Consider the following 17725-nt stretch of genomic DNA (forward strand, 5'->3'; position numbering starts at 1 on the left):
AAATTCGCCATGGGAGGGTCCTTTCATCGTCTCCAAGGTCACTGAGCTTGGGTCGTATTGGCTCTAAACTCTCTCTGTTGGAGAAGTCGACAACTCGTGTAACATCGAGCACTTGTGTCGATTCTACCCATAGTTTACATACTCATGTAAATTGGCCATCAGCCTTAGTTGTACAATTACAATTTAATAAAGCAGAGTTATTTCTTGTCATAAAACGACTAATCTCTGCCTGACTGCGACTTACAAAAACAAGATCGCTGAGCTATTTAGCTCCCCGGGTACTACCGCCCAGCTCGCAGCTTGTAATCACAAGCTTGCAAAGAATTTTTCCAAGTTCTTCAACTCGTTGGACAAAATTGTCCACACACGGCTTGTAATAACAAGTCAGCACACATATCTTTCGGGTTATTCATCTCGTTAGATAAGCAGTGACTTGCAAAAGCAAGCCTACGCACACAAAAAATGAGCTAGTCAGCTCCTTGGACAAGTCTTTCCATCGACGGTCTTGCAAAAGAAGTTGTCAGTAACTTGGAAGTTATCTATACTACCCGAGATCTCATCTAGACAAGTCCATCTAGTCGCAGCTTGTAATAATAAATCTAGCCGCAGCTTGTAATAACAAGTCTGTAGTTCCAGGTCTTCGGAGCACAACACCCGACCAACCCAGAGAGGTTGTAAAGGTAGGCTCCAGATTGATGAAGTCCTAAAGAGTCTACTCGTTTCAAGAGGCTCACTAGCTAGAACCTAAGTACTTGCGCTCCACAAAAAGGTGTTGCAGCTTAATAGTACTATACATCGTGTATCTAAAGAGGCTCACCAAAGTAGTTTTGTGCATAGACACTCACAACTACCGCACGAGCAACTATCAGGGTAGTTTGGGAGATGCACTAAAACAAACAAGTCGACAAGCAATACAATTTGCGACAAGACTTCAAATAATTTACATTTCATTTCACTCGTGACATGTTTGTATTACAATGACTTCATGTTTTTTCATAACAACTACTCAAGATCTATCTGACCGGCTACCTCCTTAGCAATGGGTGCCACCTCTTGCAGGTACTCCTAAAACTGCTCATCAGAGCAGTCTTGGGCGATCTCCTCCGCAATTAGAGCCAAGTCAGCTTGCGGGTAGAAGGATTTCACCATCGCCAATAGCTACTTTAAGATGGACTCTACCATCTTCTGGATGTCCCCGGTGATCTTTGCAGGCACCTCCTTGAGTACTTCCGCCAACGGACAGGGCTCCACGCCTTCCGTTAGGGGCTCCACCATATCAGTAATGGGCTGAGCGGCTTCTGTCAGCTCCTTCAAAGCAAGCTTGGTCACCTTCAACTTAGCCTCACGCTCCTGGATGGACATCATGGCATTCACAAGGTTGACTTCTCCATCGGTCTGCATCTTCTGCTCCTTCTCCAGCATGTGCTCCAAAGTCTCATACAGAGCAGATAACTTGTCATGTTGCTCCATCACTCTGTAATATGAGTTCTGCCAGTCCGTGATGCGGCCTTGGAGATTCGCCTTTTCTTTCATGAATGCTACAAGAACAACACAAAGAGCAACTCAGAATCGTCAAGTACAAATTAGTACTTGAATACCAGCAGGAGGTGACAAGTTACCTTCGAATCGATGCTTCGTCGCCTTGTTGCACTTCCGAAGGCGGTCCTTCCCCTCCACGGCTTGTTGGACGAGGTTACGGTACTCGGCAGCTTGGTCTTCGTATGTCATGAGTAGCTGGGAGGATTACTGTCGCTCTTTGGCTAGCTCCTATTCAAGCGCTTGAGCCCGCATGATGGTATCTCCATAGCCTTGGATCATCTCTGATTTCCAGCGGGAGCGCTCGATCAGTTTCTGCAGAAATAGAGCAAGTACTCGTATAAGTAAATAGTACCAATTTCAAGTCAAAGACAAATGTAGAACTGAAACTTACAACTGTATACTCGCCTACACGGCGGTGCATTTCCATGACCGTGGCCTTCATCTCCACGGTGGTTAGAGGGTCAGCAAGAAGCTGGATCTTCTCCAGATCCACCCCTTCAGCTATCCACGGTTCTTGTGCTCTTCGGCGATTGGCGCACCAAGAGGAACTAGTGCTCAGCTAGTTGAAGGACCAGGTTCAGAAGATAAGTGAGAGGCCATGCCGCGGCTGGTAGACGGTCCTGTCTTAGACGGTGGGATGACAGCCAACACTTGCAGAGCCTCGGCAGCTTCAACCTCCACTTCTGGCTCTGGGGATACAAGTGTAGCCTCAGCTCCAGAAGCACTCGCTACTTCCATCTTGATCTCTGCCTCCAGCTCGGGGGCTACCAATGTAGCCACCACAACAGAAGTAGTCGCTGTGATGGGTTCAGCTACTGGCAGCTCGGCGGCTGGCACTACAACAACGTTTAGTGACGCAATGGCATCATGCATAAGCTCAGTGACAAGGGATACAACACCTGGAGCTACTTCTGGTGCAGGTTGCTCCTCTGGCAGCGGAATTGAAGGCACCGGGACAGGATCTTAGGCTAAGCGGCTACTGCCATCAGCTGCGGACTTCGGGCTCGGGCCTCCTATATCCACGCCGACGAATTTCCTAAAATAAGACAAGTGTCAAAACACACTACACAGCAACATCAAGTCACAATCAATACCCGGTACTTACTTGGTGGACCTCTTTATCTTTATAGAGGGCTCCCTCGCCAAGCGCGCGTACTTGACAGTGGGCGACTGCTTCTTCGGCGCGACCCGCTGGATCGCAGCTTGATCCTTTCTAGCCTTGACTGCCGTCTCCACCTTTTAAGTAGTCTGCATCATGATGGGTTTGGCCCTCGCAACAGGAGGTTCTTCGTCATCCTCCAGCTTGATGACCTCCTTAATCACCGGCAGCTCTTGCTGCTATTCCATTTTTTAAAATGCCCGAAGATTTCACAACGGAGTACAGTTTCCAAATTTATCGGAAGAAGATAAGGTTACTGTTGGCGAACGGTCACATTGACTAGTGGTTGACCCTTATACCCAAACTAGTCGTGTAATGGCTCGGGGGCTGCGTGCCACGTGCCCATCGGCTAAAAAGGTTTTTCTTTAGGTTTAAAGGAAAAAGAGATGTAAAATTACAAGATTGACCCTCAGCCTGATTCTTCGATTCAACCTAAGGCTCGGGGCTACTCCATATGGAGTGTGATAATCATCGCACTTCCATGAACAAATCAAGACTGAAGATTCAAGACCAAGTTAAACGAGGCTTGAGCACATTCTAGCCACATGGCAGCACTCGAGTACGTTTGAAGACTGAGATCCGATGGAGTACTCAAAGAGTACCATAAACTAGTCGGAGAAGCCTACAAAACTACTCAGGAGTGCTATATTTAACTAAAAAGTACTCGGGGACTTGTCGTCTATACATCTATGGACCCACCAGAAGGTTTGGATAGTCCTAGATACGGAGTTGTACACCGAGACATGTCAGACATGAAAACTACGATGCAGGATGGCGTGGTCTACGTGGAGGATGAGAACTAGTCGAGGATTAGGAAACTACTCGTAGCAATTAGAGTAGGACTCTCTAGTCGAATCCGACTAGTATTCTTATAAACAACCGACCTGTAACCCTGCCCCCGGAAATATAAGGTGAGGTAGGGACCCCCTCCAAACAAGTTCGATTAATACAATCCAACCAATACACAGGATGTAGGGTATTACACGACATAAGCGGCCCGAACTTTTCTAAATCGTGTGTTCGAGTTCATTTTCAAGTTCCTGATTTCAGTGAGCCCCACGCATAAAACACTACCTCGGGTACCCCCTCGATAGGTTGCCGGGTATAAAACACCGACATCCCCTTTCAGCCTATTGTTGCTGCAGCCACCCGCTGCCGCCCCTTCTCCCCTTCCCACTCATCGCTGTCGAAGACCCCTTTCTGCTCGCCCGCGCGGATTGGTGGGCAGTTAGCTCGCCATGGTAGCCGTCTGCTCCACCAAGCCCCACCACTGCCGCCGCGCCGAGGCGTCGTTCCTGACGACCTCCTGGCCGGTGCGGTGGCAAGGGTCCCAAGACGCCCTACGCCATCGGCCACAGGCGCCGGTACAGGTCTGGGAGCCACAGGACCCGCAACAGCAAAGGAAGAAAAGGGAGCTGAAGGAGATGTGTAGTCATACCTCTTGCCATAGCTGCTCACAGAGATGCTGCGGCTAGTGGATAATGACGAGCTTGCAAGTAAGCTGGAGAAGGTTCTGCAACATGAAAACGTCGATCCGGATTCAAGAGCAACAGCTCTCTACTCCTCCCTTTCAATCTGCTGCATGCCTACCTCATCCCAAACTCTAAGCACCAAATCCATCGAATCCATCAAGCTGATGCCCAATTCAATTGCCTGAAAATCCACCAGTCACCACCAAAGCAGCAGCAAGCAAATCAGTGGGCAATGCTGCGTTGGTGTTGTCAGCTTGGCCGTGCGGGCCAACTGAGGAAGACGTGTGACGACGCGAGGTGCGGTGGTGGCAGTGTGGCCGCACAGGCCGAGCGAAAAAGATGGCGGTGCGAGAGAGTGGCTCGAGCCGGTGGGCGGCGGCGGTGTGGAGTAGCGGGGGAGGCGCGGCCGGGCGACAGTCGGGGGAGGTGTGGACGAGCCCGTGCAGTGTGGAGTACAGGAGGGAGAACGAGGAGGAGAGGAGGGAGAAGGGTGGTGGAGTCCACAGGGGCAAAATCATCTTTTCGCAGGATATTTAACTATCCTGGACGAAAAATCCAACAAAGTGTTATATAAGAAACGAAAGTTAAATTTGGTGTTAAATAAGGAACTAAATTTTTTTAAAAAAAAAATTAGTAATTTTTCTAGTGTCATATACGAATTGTCTCATTTAGCCTTTGTCGGCAAAGGCCAAGCCAACCAACTTCCACAAAGGCCAAGCCAACCGCAAACAGCCCTGCACCCACTGGCAAGGAAGCCCCACACGCAGAGAATACGCGAGACGCGACGCCACCAAGGCCAGTAGCACCAACCCCAAGTCCCCGACTCGCGACCCGATCGGCGACGGACGAGACGAGGCCGAGGGACAAGGGGGGAGCCAGTGAGAGAGCCAGCGGCATGAGGGGGAGCGAGATGTTGACCGCGGCGCGTGGCGCCGGCACGGCTCCGTCCACCGCCTCCTCGGGGGCGGCGGCGGCGGACCTGGCGGGAGCAGGGGGCGCGGGCGCCATCGGCGGGGGCGGCGGCAACTTCCCCCTCGCCGTCGCCCTCCTCGCCTTCGCCTTCGCCAACTTCATCAACCTCCTCTCCATCTGGTGCGCCCCACCTTCCCCCCACTTCTCCCTCTCTTAGATCTAATCTAACGCACGGGGGCTTGGTCGTTGGTTCCGACGCGATTGCTCCGGTTCCCCTGTCGATGCGCGTTCTAGGTGGTGGTTGGTTGCGACTTGCGATCGGGTTGGGATTGGTTCGCGAAAAGTTGATTTTCCCCCTTTTTTTGGTTACGCCGAAGGCTTGGATTGAGGGTTTTCTCTCGTGTGATGTGGAGTGGAAGCAAGGAATGTGCTTTACTTTCGGGAAGCTTAGTTTCATGCTGGAGAGTGGAGATGAACATTGACTTTTGGAAGGGTGTGGAGAAGACTATGCCATCTGTATAAAGTCAGTAACCTCATGTCGTTTCTATAAAATTACTCTTGTCATCATGTGCCTTTCTGAATCCAAGTGAAAAAGTGAGGCACTCGAGCAAGGCTGATTGCCATATTGCACGAGAGTAGCACTTCCTATTTCAGGCCACACAGCATGAATTTTGATTGCACTACCAGCTTGAGAGGAAGTCCGATTGTACTGTTTCCCACTTGCAAAATTGCAAACTGAACCCCAAGATATGTTTCTGACAGCACCTACATCTGAATGACGACTGTGTGGCATTAACGATAGGCTGATTGAATTTAGCTGGATGTTCGTAATTATTGAGTTTTAAAGTTAGAGAGTTTGCATTGCTGTTCCATTAATCTGTAATTTGTTCTTCCTAGACATGCAGGTTAAAAGAGAAGAGATGGGATGCAAGGAAATTTCTTACTTCAGCTGGAGTCATGTCATCTCTTTCTGCAACTGTGGGAAGTTTGGCCGTTGCTGTGGGTCAACAAGAAGGCGCAGATAGCTCTGCATTTGCCCTTGCATTGGTTTTTGCTGCCGTTGTATGTACTTAAATCAATCAGGTTCCATGAATTTCTTTTTGTATAAGCGAGTGATATTGCAACCCTGGAAGCATTCCTTTTTAGAACTGTTGATGTTGGCAACTTGGCGTCTAATTTCCTTCCTACAAACACAAATAGTTTCTCTTTATCATTTGTTGTTTTTAAAACCTATTTGTTCTCTTGATTGCTGGGAATGGGCATGGATTATCTTTTCCTTTTTAAACTTGAAGTAGTAATGTCAACATTTTGCCACCATCTGTGATGAACATGGACATCCTTCATGACAGCGATTGACTTCCCTAGTAGCCAGCATTCATCTTCTGTTCAGTAGTGCTTTTGCCTGCACTTGCATGCCAAAGCCATTCGGTTGTCAATCTGACAAAGTGCTTATGGATAAGAGCTTCTGCATTCTGGAACAATACCAGCTGAACATCTACTGGTGTCATTACTCATTCGTAAACTATGCCAGGAACTTGACATGCTAGCATGTGCTAATATATCCTCCTTTGGTTTACTCATGTTAAGCATTCTTGCTGTATTTTAGAAAAAAAATGTAAAAAAGGTCATCTTGTCCATAAGCATTAGTTTTTTCTTTTACGATTATGTTCCTATGCTTATATTTTCTTCTTATAGGTAATGTATGATGCATCAGGAATCAGATGGCACACAGGTCGCCAAGCTGCGGTAAGCTTGTGAATTTCTATGCATATTGTGAGCATAAGGCATTATCTTAATGCACTGTATTGTCACTGCCTTTTTGAACTTGCATGATAGCACTGGTATATTGATGTCTATCTTCTAATCCAGTCTACTAACTTTTGTTGCAGTTGTTAAATCAAATAGTTTGTGATTTCCCGCCAGAGCATCCAATTATTTCAACCTTTAGGCCGCTACGGGAACCTCTTGGACACAGTCCACTTCAGGTAGGTCTATTACATATCTTCTACTCTTTCCGGCCGAAATTATAGGTCATTTTGGCATTTGTAGGTTAATAGATTTTGCTATCAACCTAGATATACACCATATCTAGATACATAGTAAGTTATGTACCTAGAAAAGCCAAAACGACCTATAGTTTGAAAACAGAGGGAGTATTCATTACACAGTAAATGTGGTACATGTCCATGACTTAATTCTCATCCTTAAAATATGGTACTGTTCCATTGCTAATGTGGAGCTATTTCATCAATCACCATGACCAAAGAAAACATTTTTTTATTCTTGGTCTGCAACAGATAATTTGGGTGTATGTATCTTGCTATTATGATTGATTTGTCAGCAACGCATCATCGGTATCTATTTCATTCCATCATCTTTTTACTGTCACTAATTCCATTACCTTTTTCGTTGCTGCAGGTTTTTGCAGGAGCAGTTGTTGGTTGTACTGTTGCATATTTCGTGGGAAAATCTGTATAAGAAAATAGTTGGCATTTGCCTTGTACACGAATTCTATTGTCTTAATATATTAAACCTTTTTGTTAAAAAAATCTCCCTTGTACATTTTGTCTATGAGAAATATGTCTACTCTCACGATCGACAGCTTCAAAACTAATTTCTGGCAGGACTTTAGATTCTGCAGAATTGCTCAAACTGTAATATGGGCTTATTTAGAAGTTGTTTAAGATATTGCGTTTGCTGAGCGCTGACACAAACTGATTAGGTTAGGCCGCAGTAATCTTCCACATTAATAACTAACATTATTTTTCTCATCCAGCGGGCGCAAAAAGAAGGGGTCATCGACCCATTACAGGAATATTTTTTTCACATGATCAAAAAGACAAAAAAAGATGTCTTGAGTCAGAGGGGCTCAGCTAAATACAGTACTATTGCAAAACAGGCATCACAAACAGGGAAAAAAAAGAAGAAATTTTGATACATCTAATAGTAGTTGCCACCTGACAATTATCTCAAAAAAAGAAGCAGAACGATGTTACTCGAACTGAGTATCAAGATGATGACACCAGGTCGTCGATGCGCTCCATCTCACTTGCGCCGCCGCTGCAAACGCATGCAGCAACGGACTGCCAGCCTTCTGCATCCAGCCGCACCCCCCTCAGCGCCATCTGATCCAAGACAAAGCATGCCTCCTCCGCCTTACAGTCCTCGCCGAGCCCTCTCACCAGGTGCCGGAACGTGCGAGCCAGAGGGTAATGGCCGCTCGCCAGCATCGCGTTGAAAACCCGCAGACCCAGCTCGAAGTCGCCTGCTTCGCAGCACCCGTCGAGGAGGACGCGATACGTGGCCGCGCTCGGCGCGGCGCCATCCTTGAGCTGCATCTCGACCAGCGCCCTGTGTGCCTCGCCGACCCTGCCGGCGTCGCAGAGGCACCTTATCAGGACGTTGTAGCTCGCGTCGTCTGGCCTCAACTTCCGCTTGCGCATCTCGGAGATCAGCCCCCTGACGCCGTCGGCGTCCCCGCGCAACGCGCACGCGCTCATCAGAACGCCGTAGTTCGCCGCCTCGGGCTGGCAGTCCCGGTACTCCATGTCGAACATCAGCTTCTTGGCGTCGTCGTACAGCCCGGCGTCGCAGAGCCCCTGCATCACCAGGGCGTATGTGACGGCGTTCGGGGTGACGCCCCGGCGCGCCATCTCGTTCACGAGCCGCTCCGCCGTGGCCAGCTCCCCTTCCCGGCACGCCGAACCCACCAGCGTGTTGAACGTCACCACCGTCGGCCGCACGCCGCGGGCGAGCATTTCCTCGAGCACCGCGCGGGCGCCCGCGAACCCGTCCCGGTGGCAGACTCCCTTGAGGATGATGTTGTAGGACACGGCGTTGGTCCGGACGCCGAGCTTAGGGGCCTGCGGGAGCATGTCCCGCGCGGCGTCGACGCGGCCGTTGCAGACGAGGGAGTGGAGGAGGGCGTGGAACGTGGTGTTGGAGTGCGAGCAGAAGGCCGGGACGGCGCGGAAGACCAGGGCCGCGGCGTCCGGGCGGGACGCGGCGCCGAGGTGGTCGATGAGGGCGGCGAAGGCGGTGGGATGCAGCGGGACGCGGAGGGACCGAAGCGCGGTGAGGAGCGGGAGGACGAGCGGGAAGAGGCGCGCGCGCGCGAGGCGGTAGAGCACGCATGCGGCGAAAGGGTGGTCGTGGAGGTGGCGCGGCGCGGAGAGGAGCGCGGCCGCGGCGGCGATTGGGGAAGGTAGGGACTTGAGATGGACGAGGAACGGGTGCGGCTCCGGCGGGGGCTTCGGCTTGTGGAGAAACTTCTTCGGGCGGTGGCGACGGCGCTGTGTCGCGGCGGTGGCCGGCATCGGAAATAACGGGTGGCGGCGGGAACCAGAGATCCCGTTTCCAGCTCATAAGGTGTAAAGCATGTTTGGGCCTTGGGCCCATGGAAAGCATGAGGTTGCTGGCTATTAGCCCATTACCATCCGCGGCCCAGCGACTCTCGTGGGCTTGGCGGTCCGGTCGTCCCCGTCGCCGTCGATCCCCTCCAACTCCCGACCCCGACCAGCGGCGCCGCTAGCATGTGGCGCTCGCGGCGAGGCTTCTCCATCGCCCCCGATACTCGGCGCCTTCTTGATCTCGGATCCGGCATGGCCGCGCGGTACGCCTCCTTGTCCCCTCCCAGCAGGAGTACGCTTGCTCTCGTATGGCTTTTTACTCTTCTGAATTTCTTACTGCATTCATGTAGTTTCCACCTGCTTAGTAGTTAGTTCGCATGCGCAAATGCAGAGCCATTCGAGTCGAAATGAAAATCACTGATTTTTTGTTGAGTTAATTTGCTGAGTACCGAGCAGCAACCATCCGGCACATTGTATCCTAGTACGAATTGCTTCTTCGCCAGCAGTTTCGAGTTTCGTCATTACCTGTCTTTATGCGTGAAATGGAGGATGAATGCTAGGTTATTGTCAATGTAGTTGCCATATTTTGGTTCCTGATTCCTGCGTTGCGTTGTTGAAGACAAGATTGGTTCAGCATGAGCCGAGAACCACCTCTTCTTTTGAACTTAGTTAATTTTGCATTTCAATGTGTAGCTTCATAGATTTAAAATTTTAAATGCTCTTGTACGTAAATTCAGTGCAATTGAATGATTGATCCATGCCATTGTTTATGAGTACTTGTTGGTCAGTTAATATGCTCTGTGCAAAATTTAAACACATTGGGGGACCTAGCACTAGCAATTAGATATTACTTGAAAATTCTTTCATAAATAGATAAATTTCTAACAATTAATAGGAATAAATTGCATAGCACAAATCTGTTACATGGTGCGAACAAGTGAAGCATAAGCTCCACCAGACACGCCCATCAATTTTTCATGTCTTCCTTTCTCCACAATCACGCCATCCTTCAGAACTGCAATCATATCAGCTCCCTGGATTGTTGAAAGGCGGTGTGCCACAATGATGGTTGTCCTGCCAACCATCACACGGTCCAATGCATCCTGAACAACGCGCTCTGATTCAGCATCTAATGCGCTTGTCGCCTCGTCCAGAAGAAGTATCCTTGGGTCCTTCAGGATAGCCCTCGCGATAGCTATCCGCTGTTTTTGGCCACCTGACAGTTGCATTCCTCTCTCTCCAACAGTTGTGTTGTACCCCTGCGGCATGCTTGAGATGAAGTCATGGGCATTGGCTGCTCTAGCAGCCATGGCAATCTCTTCCTCTGTTACCTCTTCTTCCTTCCCATAAGCTATATTATCACGGATTGTTCCACTGAAAAGCACTGGTTCTTGGCTTACCAATCCCATCTGATCCCTCAACCAACTGATCTTTAGGCTACCAATTTCCATCCTATCTAATAAAATCACACCAGAATCAGGTTCATAGAAGCGCTCTAATAAAGCTATCACCGTGGACTTGCCGCTACCACTTTGACCAACAAGTGCAACTGTCTGCAATAAGACGGGTTCCATGTAAGTCTGTGGAACAATAATTACCTAATAAAAAACATAAATCGACATATTAAGATACTGGTTTAGTGTAGACCTTTCCAGAGGGAATGCTCAAGGTGAAGTCAGTGAATATTTGAACATCTGGACGGGATGGGTATTTGAAGCTGACATGCTTAAAATCAATGTCACCCTTGACATTCACCAAGGTGGAACCTTCTTCACTGCTTGAATCAATTTGGGATTTTCTATCCAAGATTGAGAATATGGAAGTAGTAGAATCATTTGCCTTAGCTGAGTCAGAGGCCATAGCATTTGTTTGTGCTACTCCAATCATGGCTAAAACTAAAGCAAAGTAAGCCTGCATTCCAATAATTTGAAACATACTTACCAAATAATATATGCACCAAGAAGGAAAAAAAAACAATGACTATTACTTACCTTGAAGACATTACCAAAAGTGGATTTGCCCTGACTAACAAACTTTGCACCAACATAGTAACAAAGAGCAGAGCTGGCATATAGCATCAGATATGAGAAACCTAAACCAAGGCCTCCAACTATTCCAGTTCGAATTCCCTGATCCCTAGAAGCTTGGCATTTCTGATTGTATTTGTCCATCACTCTCTTCTCAGCACAAAAAGATGCTACTGTTCTGATGCTACCAACTGCTTCAGTTGCAACTTGACTTGCTTCCTCATACATTGTCTACAAGCACATGCCAGATGCAGGAAATGGAAGTTTTTAGACAAAAGGTCTCCCCCACTTTATTTGCACAAAACAAAGCGTGCATCGCTTTGTAGCGATTAAGTGCCAAGGATATTCGAGGCGCGCCCGCCAAAAATAAGATAAGAAGGAAGATATTTACTACAAGTGGAATCCATATTAAACTGAAAAAGGTGCTCAAATACAGTTGTTACTGTTAATGAAATATGCTAACTTGTCTACCATTTTCCAGCATGAGGCATCTACCAAATCTAAGTTTTAGGACTCTTTACCATAGGTAAAATAACTTGTGGAAATGGAACTGAACAGCAACTCATGGTTTTTTAGGAACAAGTGAACAACACAACACTATATCATTTCATGATTGAAATATTTGTACCTTGAACATGAAAAGGAAAGTGAGGCAAATTTATAGCTGACCTTAGCATCTTGACTGAACCCCTGTAGGAACTTCACTTGAGCATAACCCTGGAGACCCACTAAAGGAATCACAACTAAGATTACCAATGAAAGCTTCCAGTCTACGACCATTGCTATTACTATTCCACAAATAAGTGTTGCAGTACTTTGGACCAGTAAGGCCAAGTTATCTCCTACTAGACGTCTTACATTAAGTGCGTCAATACATAGCCTTCCATTAAGTGCCCCACTGTTAATATGAAAGTGAAGGTTAGTATATTGAGCGTTCATTTCCATGAATAGATCAAAATATATATTACTTACCTGGAATTTGCAGGATGATCAAACCAAGCAACTTCTTGGTGCACTATGTTTTGGAATGTCAAAGCTCGGATTCGTTCTATAAGCTTCCCACCAGCTATTGCAAAAAGAAAGCTACTCACTAGCTTTGATATCAGAGCGATTGCACCCAGCACAACACACAGCAATGCCCAAAAGGTAGAATCTCTCCGTTGCTGGTCTGGTGATTCATAAAATATTTTAGCAGCACTAGCCATTGCTAAACTGATTGTTGGAAAGATAGCTCCATCAATTGCTGCTGCAATAGACCCAAATAGAAGAACTGCAGCCTCCGGTTTGTTTAGGCTAATTAGGCGCCCCATTGGTGCTTTATTTGGTACCTTATCATCAGCATTTTCATTTTGTCTGGCAGCATCTGCAAAGTTATATTCCAGAAGTTCTGTGGGGCTAGGAACCCCGAAGGGAAGACTTAAAGAATGACGGCTGCTCCCTCCTGAACTTCTACTTACTGATCGTCTGAGTGACCCACTCCTTTTAGATGCTGAGCCTGATAATCTAGCATCTGACTTGCGGTCATTTTGTTGTTGTGTCTCTTGCAGCCGTATAAGCTGAGAGTATGCTCCATTAGGATCCTTTACCAATTCATCATGATGCCCTAGATTTAGAGGTAATACGGTATAAATGAATAAGCTTTCTTTGACCCTTTTCTCACAAAAGGAAGTTAAAGAATGTGTTCAAGAGGTAGTTACCTTGTTCTACTAATTTTCCTTTAGAAACAACTGAGATGCAGTGAGCATTTCTTACAGTGCTCAAACGGTGCGCCACAACAAGTGTGGTTCTCCCCACCATGATCCTATTTAGCGCATCTTGGACTATCCTTTCAGACTCCAAATCTAATGCACTAGTTGCTTCATCAAGCAAAAGGATTTTTGGATTTTTAAGGATGGCTCTCGCGATCGCAATCCTCTGCTTCTGTCCCCCGGAAAGCTGAGCACCTCGTTGTCCAACTGTTGTGTCATAACCCTGAAATCATATGAATGCATGATCAGTTTTATAGTTTTATACATTACAGTAGCTTATTATTTCGCAGATCATGTTCATGTAAGTACATTAGGCAAGTTCTCAATGAAGCTTGCTGCATTTGCAAGCTCGGCTGCTCTCTTGATTTCTTCCAAGGTTGCATCCCCTTTTCCATAGGTAATATTCTCCCTGATGGACGTCATGAAGAGCAGGGGTTCCTGATTAACAAGGCCAATCTCCCCCCTTATCCAGTCTAGCCTGAAACTTTTGATGTTCATTCCATCAATTAAAACCTCTCCAGCCTGTGGATCATAAAATCTCTCAACCAGATTGATCACGGTTGACTTTCCACTCCCACTCTCCCCGACTATGGCCATTGTTGTGCCACTTGATACATGAACTGAAAATCCATCAAATATCAGTTGATCTGGCCTGCCTGGGTAGCTGAAGAACACATCCTTCAGTTCTACTTCACCCTTGATGTCCTCTAATACAATGCCAGTACTATCCTCACAGTCAATTTCTGGTCTCCTCTTGATTGTTTTGAACAATCTGTAAGCCGCAACTCTTCCTTCCTCAAAGGAAGCTATGCAGGGTGTTGCATCACCTAAAGATCTATCCCAAACAGTTAAAAGTTTTCATGTTAGACAGATATAATTTTTTTTGTGATAAAGTACTAGGACATGCATCATAGGCAGATACCCTACTATTGGCTTTTTACATGTAAAATGCTAAAACAAGGCCGGCTATTTGTTGAACTCAACTGTTAGGCTGGGACATTCTCAGTATGAATGCTCACCTTGCACCTATCATGATTGCAAACATGATATTTAGGATATCTGCTCCACTATATCCTTTAGTGAGGCTTAACTTGCTGCCGTACCATATAATTAATCCAAAAGTGGAGAAATATAGTAATGAAAGTAAACCCATGCCAAAGCCTTGGACAGCCCCTTCCTTGACTGCTCCTTTGTATGCCTTCTTTATCAGATTGTTGTACAGGACAATGGCCTTCTTTTCACCATTGAAGGAAGCCACCTGTTATTAAATATGGATGCAAGTCAGTCGCAAACTAATCATCTGTAGTGCATGATCATCATAGGGCCTACCGTTCTTATGGAGCCAATTGTTTCTTCAACAATATCACCTGCATCACTGTATGATGCTAGACCCTGGCTAGATATTTTGGACAGCATCTTTGCCACAATTCCAGCAGCAGCAATAAATGGTGGTATAGTAGAGAGCATAACAAGAGTTAGAAGCCAGCCTTTGATGAATGCCAGCACAAACCCACCGAAGAAAGTTGTAACAAGCTGTAGAAACCTGCCGACCTAAAGACATGAGGATCTGAAATGTGGTCATTCAAAAAAGAACAAAAGGAAAAAAGAAACAAACAAAACAGCTTTTTCAATAGGAAGGAAGCTGAAGCATCACAGAAATAGCATCGAATCATTTTTTTTTTTGTATCAGGTGTAAATCATTGAAGAGGATGCAAGGTTTATTCACTTACCTTCTCACCAATAGCACCCTGAATTAGAGTCGTGTCGGCAGATATACTAGAGACTATTTGTCCAGTCGTCATTTCTACATCGAAGAATGTCATATCCTGTCTAAGGACCGATTTGAGATACAAAGATCGAAGCCGAGTAGCCTGCCTCTCCCCAGTCATTGTCCAGCATGACACCTCTGGTAAGCATTGGTGTTATCGTCATGTATTTGCATTTGAGCATTATGTAAGATACTAGGAATGATTTCAGTGCATCCCAATTCGTAGTGGTCCACAAAAGTACTAGTGGATGATCTGATACTTGGATTTCTATTCATAGGCATTATACTATTTCTATAATATTTGAAATAATTGATTATGGTGATGTGATATTGAATTTTTTTTTTGCTCAATATGATTCCTAGTTCAAAAGTTTTCCGATATTATGTAGATTATACATGGTCAAATATGATACTGTGGCTTGCTCACACAAAATGATCCTTGAAATTGTACTGTTGTACTATGATACTGAAATGCTACTGAAACTAGGTGTCTGGGAGAGAAGTATCATTTTCAGTTTTAACAAATCTATCTTCTGTGGGCCATTCAAGTATCCACGAAAAATTTGCGTATATCAGTTATACTCACGGACAAAAGCAGCGAACCCTGTTCCAATGGCCAAGTAAATGAAGTTTAGAGCTGCCTGAAAGAAAATGCCAGCGGTGTTACTAGTACATCCAATAACTAGCCAGGAAGGTTAGCAAGATTTTTTGTCTTCTGGATAATAGATTGCATCTAAACAATATTTTTCATCAATTTTTTTTGTACAAAAGCAGTTATGATTACTTACGTAATATAGACTGAGACCATGATAATGTGTATCAAATTTTGGTATCTATGTTATAAGCAACAATCGGTAAATTTTCTATATAACAAGATTCCGTAACATTATTACAGGCTATGGCTTGTGGAGGGCTGTACCTTGTTGACGCGGTGACCAATCGTGTCCCGGGTTGCGGCCCCAAAGGCATCAATCATCTGCCCGAAGATGATGGTCATTATCACCATCGACATGCCATTGCCCAGCGCCCCAACCATGCCGACCAGCATCAGCACGACGTCGGTGCTGTCCGCGTACTTGAACACCTCATAGAACGGCACCTTGGCCATCGTCATGGCCTTCTTGCCATTCTCCTCTCCTTCACCACCTTTCACTACATCAGCAGCAGCTGTTGCGGCGCTTTCTTCTGCCATGTCGTGCCTGCCCGGTGCCAGGTTCTCGCCCTGCTGCATATGCATGGCTCTCTATGGAGAGTAACCCTTTTTGTAGTGCCGTTTTGTATGGTGTTTTTAATTAAGCAATTCTTTTTTTTTTCGCAAGTGCTGTTTTCTTGTTTGCTTGCAGTTAACTGCATTCGCAAGAACGACAATTGTGCAGATAAGCGTCCAAGTCGTCAGCCGGCAGGGTTGGTGAGTAGAACGTACATACTTTTCGAGTCCAATGCAATAACATAGAAGCATTATTGTGGTACTCGACCGTAGTTGCAAGCATTTGTATGGTGTACGTGTCGTGAGCTGTTATCTTCTTCAGTCAGCATTCATGTCAAATTTGTTACTGTAGATTATTAATTTATCTTTTAACGCTAATCGTGAAGGTGTACACAGCCCATGACTGAATCATGGTGATGGTAACCACTGCTCGTTTGACAAAGAAAACAATGCTCGTTTGCAGGTGGCAGGATGAACCAAATGCAAAGTGACAAGATTGCTTGAGCGCAGGATCCTTGTTTGGGCGCCATGAGCATCAAACCAGCTGCTTTCCGCTTGTTTAGTCATTTGGCAGGCCAAGCTGCGTTGCATATTTGTTTGTGTCGGCGTCAGAACGCTGTCAACGAAAGGCCTCGCCGTCGCCGGCGACCGAAAGAACGGCCTCGAGATATCCAGATTTTTTTTATTTTTTTATTTTTTATTTTAGTATTTTGCACAAATCTATACTGCCGATTGAAACGGCTATAGCCAAATGAAACGGCGGAAGTTAACCGGCAGTAAGTTCCCTCCTCTGAGCTATACACTTTCAAAAACTCATAACTAATTCATATGAACTCAGATGGAGATAAATTTTATGAAAATTGTAGATCTCGACGAGATCTATAATTTTGTAGTTCAAACTTTTTTCATTTGGTGTCATCTTGGTGCTCAAATAATCGACGCAAGTTTCAAATCTAAAATTCAAATTTTAAGTCTACGGTTTTGATACTAACTACTGCATCAGCTGCAAATTGACTCGCTTCTTCATATATCAGTCGACGTACTATGATGCCTCCCCCTAGCTTGACTGTGTCCACTGAATCAATTAAATACAATGGCACAAATAGCGATAAGAAAAATGATGATGGCAAGACCCTCAAGAAGGCGCCAATTGGACGTCTACTTAGCCTAAATAAACTAGAAACTTCAGCCCTTGTGTTCGGTTCTCTAGCAGCAGAAATTCATGGAGCCATCATTCCAACTACTGGTTTAGTACTGGCTAGTGCTGCTACAGTTTTTTATGAGCCACTCGACAAACAAGCCAAAGATTCTAGATTTTGGAGTTTAGTGTCTGTCGGACTCGGTACAGTTAAGTATGGTATCAAGGCTCGCAAATAGCTTTCTGTTTGCAATAGTTGGTGGGAAGCTCATAGAGCGTGTCCGGGCTTTACCATTTCAAAGTATAGTGCACCAGGAAGTTGCATGGTTTGATGATTCGATCAATTCCAGGTCAGTTACACGTATGTTTTGATAACCACAAGATTCTATCATAGACTAAAAGTTGG

General features: G+C 46.0%; 3 protein-coding genes and 1 long non-coding RNA gene across 4 annotated transcripts; 2 read left to right on the forward strand and 2 right to left on the reverse strand.

Moving 5' to 3' along the window:
• Positions 1–4903: 4903 nt before the first annotated feature.
• LOC117851000 (uncharacterized) lies at positions 4904–7674 on the forward strand. Its single transcript, XM_034732896.2, has 5 exons — positions 4904–5262; positions 5988–6144; positions 6778–6828; positions 6972–7067; positions 7501–7674. The coding sequence occupies exons 1-5, from the start codon at positions 5066–5068 to the stop codon at positions 7558–7560; spliced, it is 561 nt and encodes a 186-aa protein (XP_034588787.1). The 5' UTR covers positions 4904–5065; the 3' UTR covers positions 7561–7674.
• Positions 7675–7821: 147 nt separating this feature from the next.
• Positions 7822–9686, reverse strand: LOC117850999 (uncharacterized). The gene has a single exon (XM_034732895.2). It carries the CDS (start codon positions 9396–9398, stop codon positions 8091–8093), a length of 1308 nt encoding a protein of 435 aa, XP_034588786.1. The 5' UTR covers positions 9399–9686; the 3' UTR covers positions 7822–8090.
• Positions 9687–10271: 585 nt separating this feature from the next.
• LOC117848697 (ABC transporter B family member 11) lies at positions 10272–16192 on the reverse strand. The gene is made up of 12 exons (XM_034730209.1): positions 15894–16192; positions 15561–15615; positions 14937–15112; positions 14536–14757; positions 14226–14464; positions 13516–14041; positions 13156–13429; positions 12431–13061; positions 12128–12356; positions 11423–11689; positions 11079–11342; positions 10272–10984 (listed from the first exon to the last, which is right to left on the reverse strand). Exons 1-12 carry the CDS (start codon positions 16164–16166, stop codon positions 10352–10354), a joined length of 3789 nt encoding a protein of 1262 aa, XP_034586100.1. The 5' UTR covers positions 16167–16192; the 3' UTR covers positions 10272–10351.
• LOC117848700 (uncharacterized) lies at positions 12469–15297 on the forward strand. The gene is made up of 2 exons (XR_004638917.2): positions 12469–12604; positions 12819–15297. It is a non-coding gene; the product is annotated as an uncharacterized lncRNA (long non-coding RNA).
• Positions 16193–17725: the final 1533 nt, after the last annotated feature.

This window comes from Setaria viridis, chromosome 3, assembly GCF_005286985.2.
Source record: "Setaria viridis chromosome 3, Setaria_viridis_v4.0, whole genome shotgun sequence".
Taxonomy (NCBI): Eukaryota; Viridiplantae; Streptophyta; class Magnoliopsida; order Poales; family Poaceae; genus Setaria; species Setaria viridis.

Bases quoted from the DNA above. Each gene is read 5' to 3' on its own strand.
- LOC117851000 (XM_034732896.2), top strand. From the start codon at position 5,066: ATGAGGGGGAGCGAGATGTTGACCGCGGCGCGTGGCGCCGGCACGGCT. The intron at 5,263-5,987 runs GTGCGCCCCACC...CTAGACATGCAG, and splicing joins ATCAACCTCCTCTCCATCTG to GTTAAAAGAGAAGAGATGGG. The intron at 6,829-6,971 runs GTAAGCTTGTGA...CTTTTGTTGCAG, and splicing joins ACACAGGTCGCCAAGCTGCG to TTGTTAAATCAAATAGTTTG.
- LOC117850999 (XM_034732895.2), bottom strand. From the start codon at position 9,398: ATGCCGGCCACCGCCGCGACACAGCGCCGTCGCCACCGCCCGAAGAAG.
- LOC117848697 (XM_034730209.1), bottom strand. From the start codon at position 16,166: ATGGCAGAAGAAAGCGCCGCAACAGCTGCTGCTGATGTAGTGAAAGGT. The intron at 15,616-15,893 runs GTACAGCCCTCC...ATTTTCTTTCAG, and splicing joins TTGGTCACCGCGTCAACAAG to GCAGCTCTAAACTTCATTTA. The intron at 13,062-13,155 runs GTAACTACCTCT...CTCTAAATCTAG, and splicing joins AGGAAAATTAGTAGAACAAG to GGCATCATGATGAATTGGTA.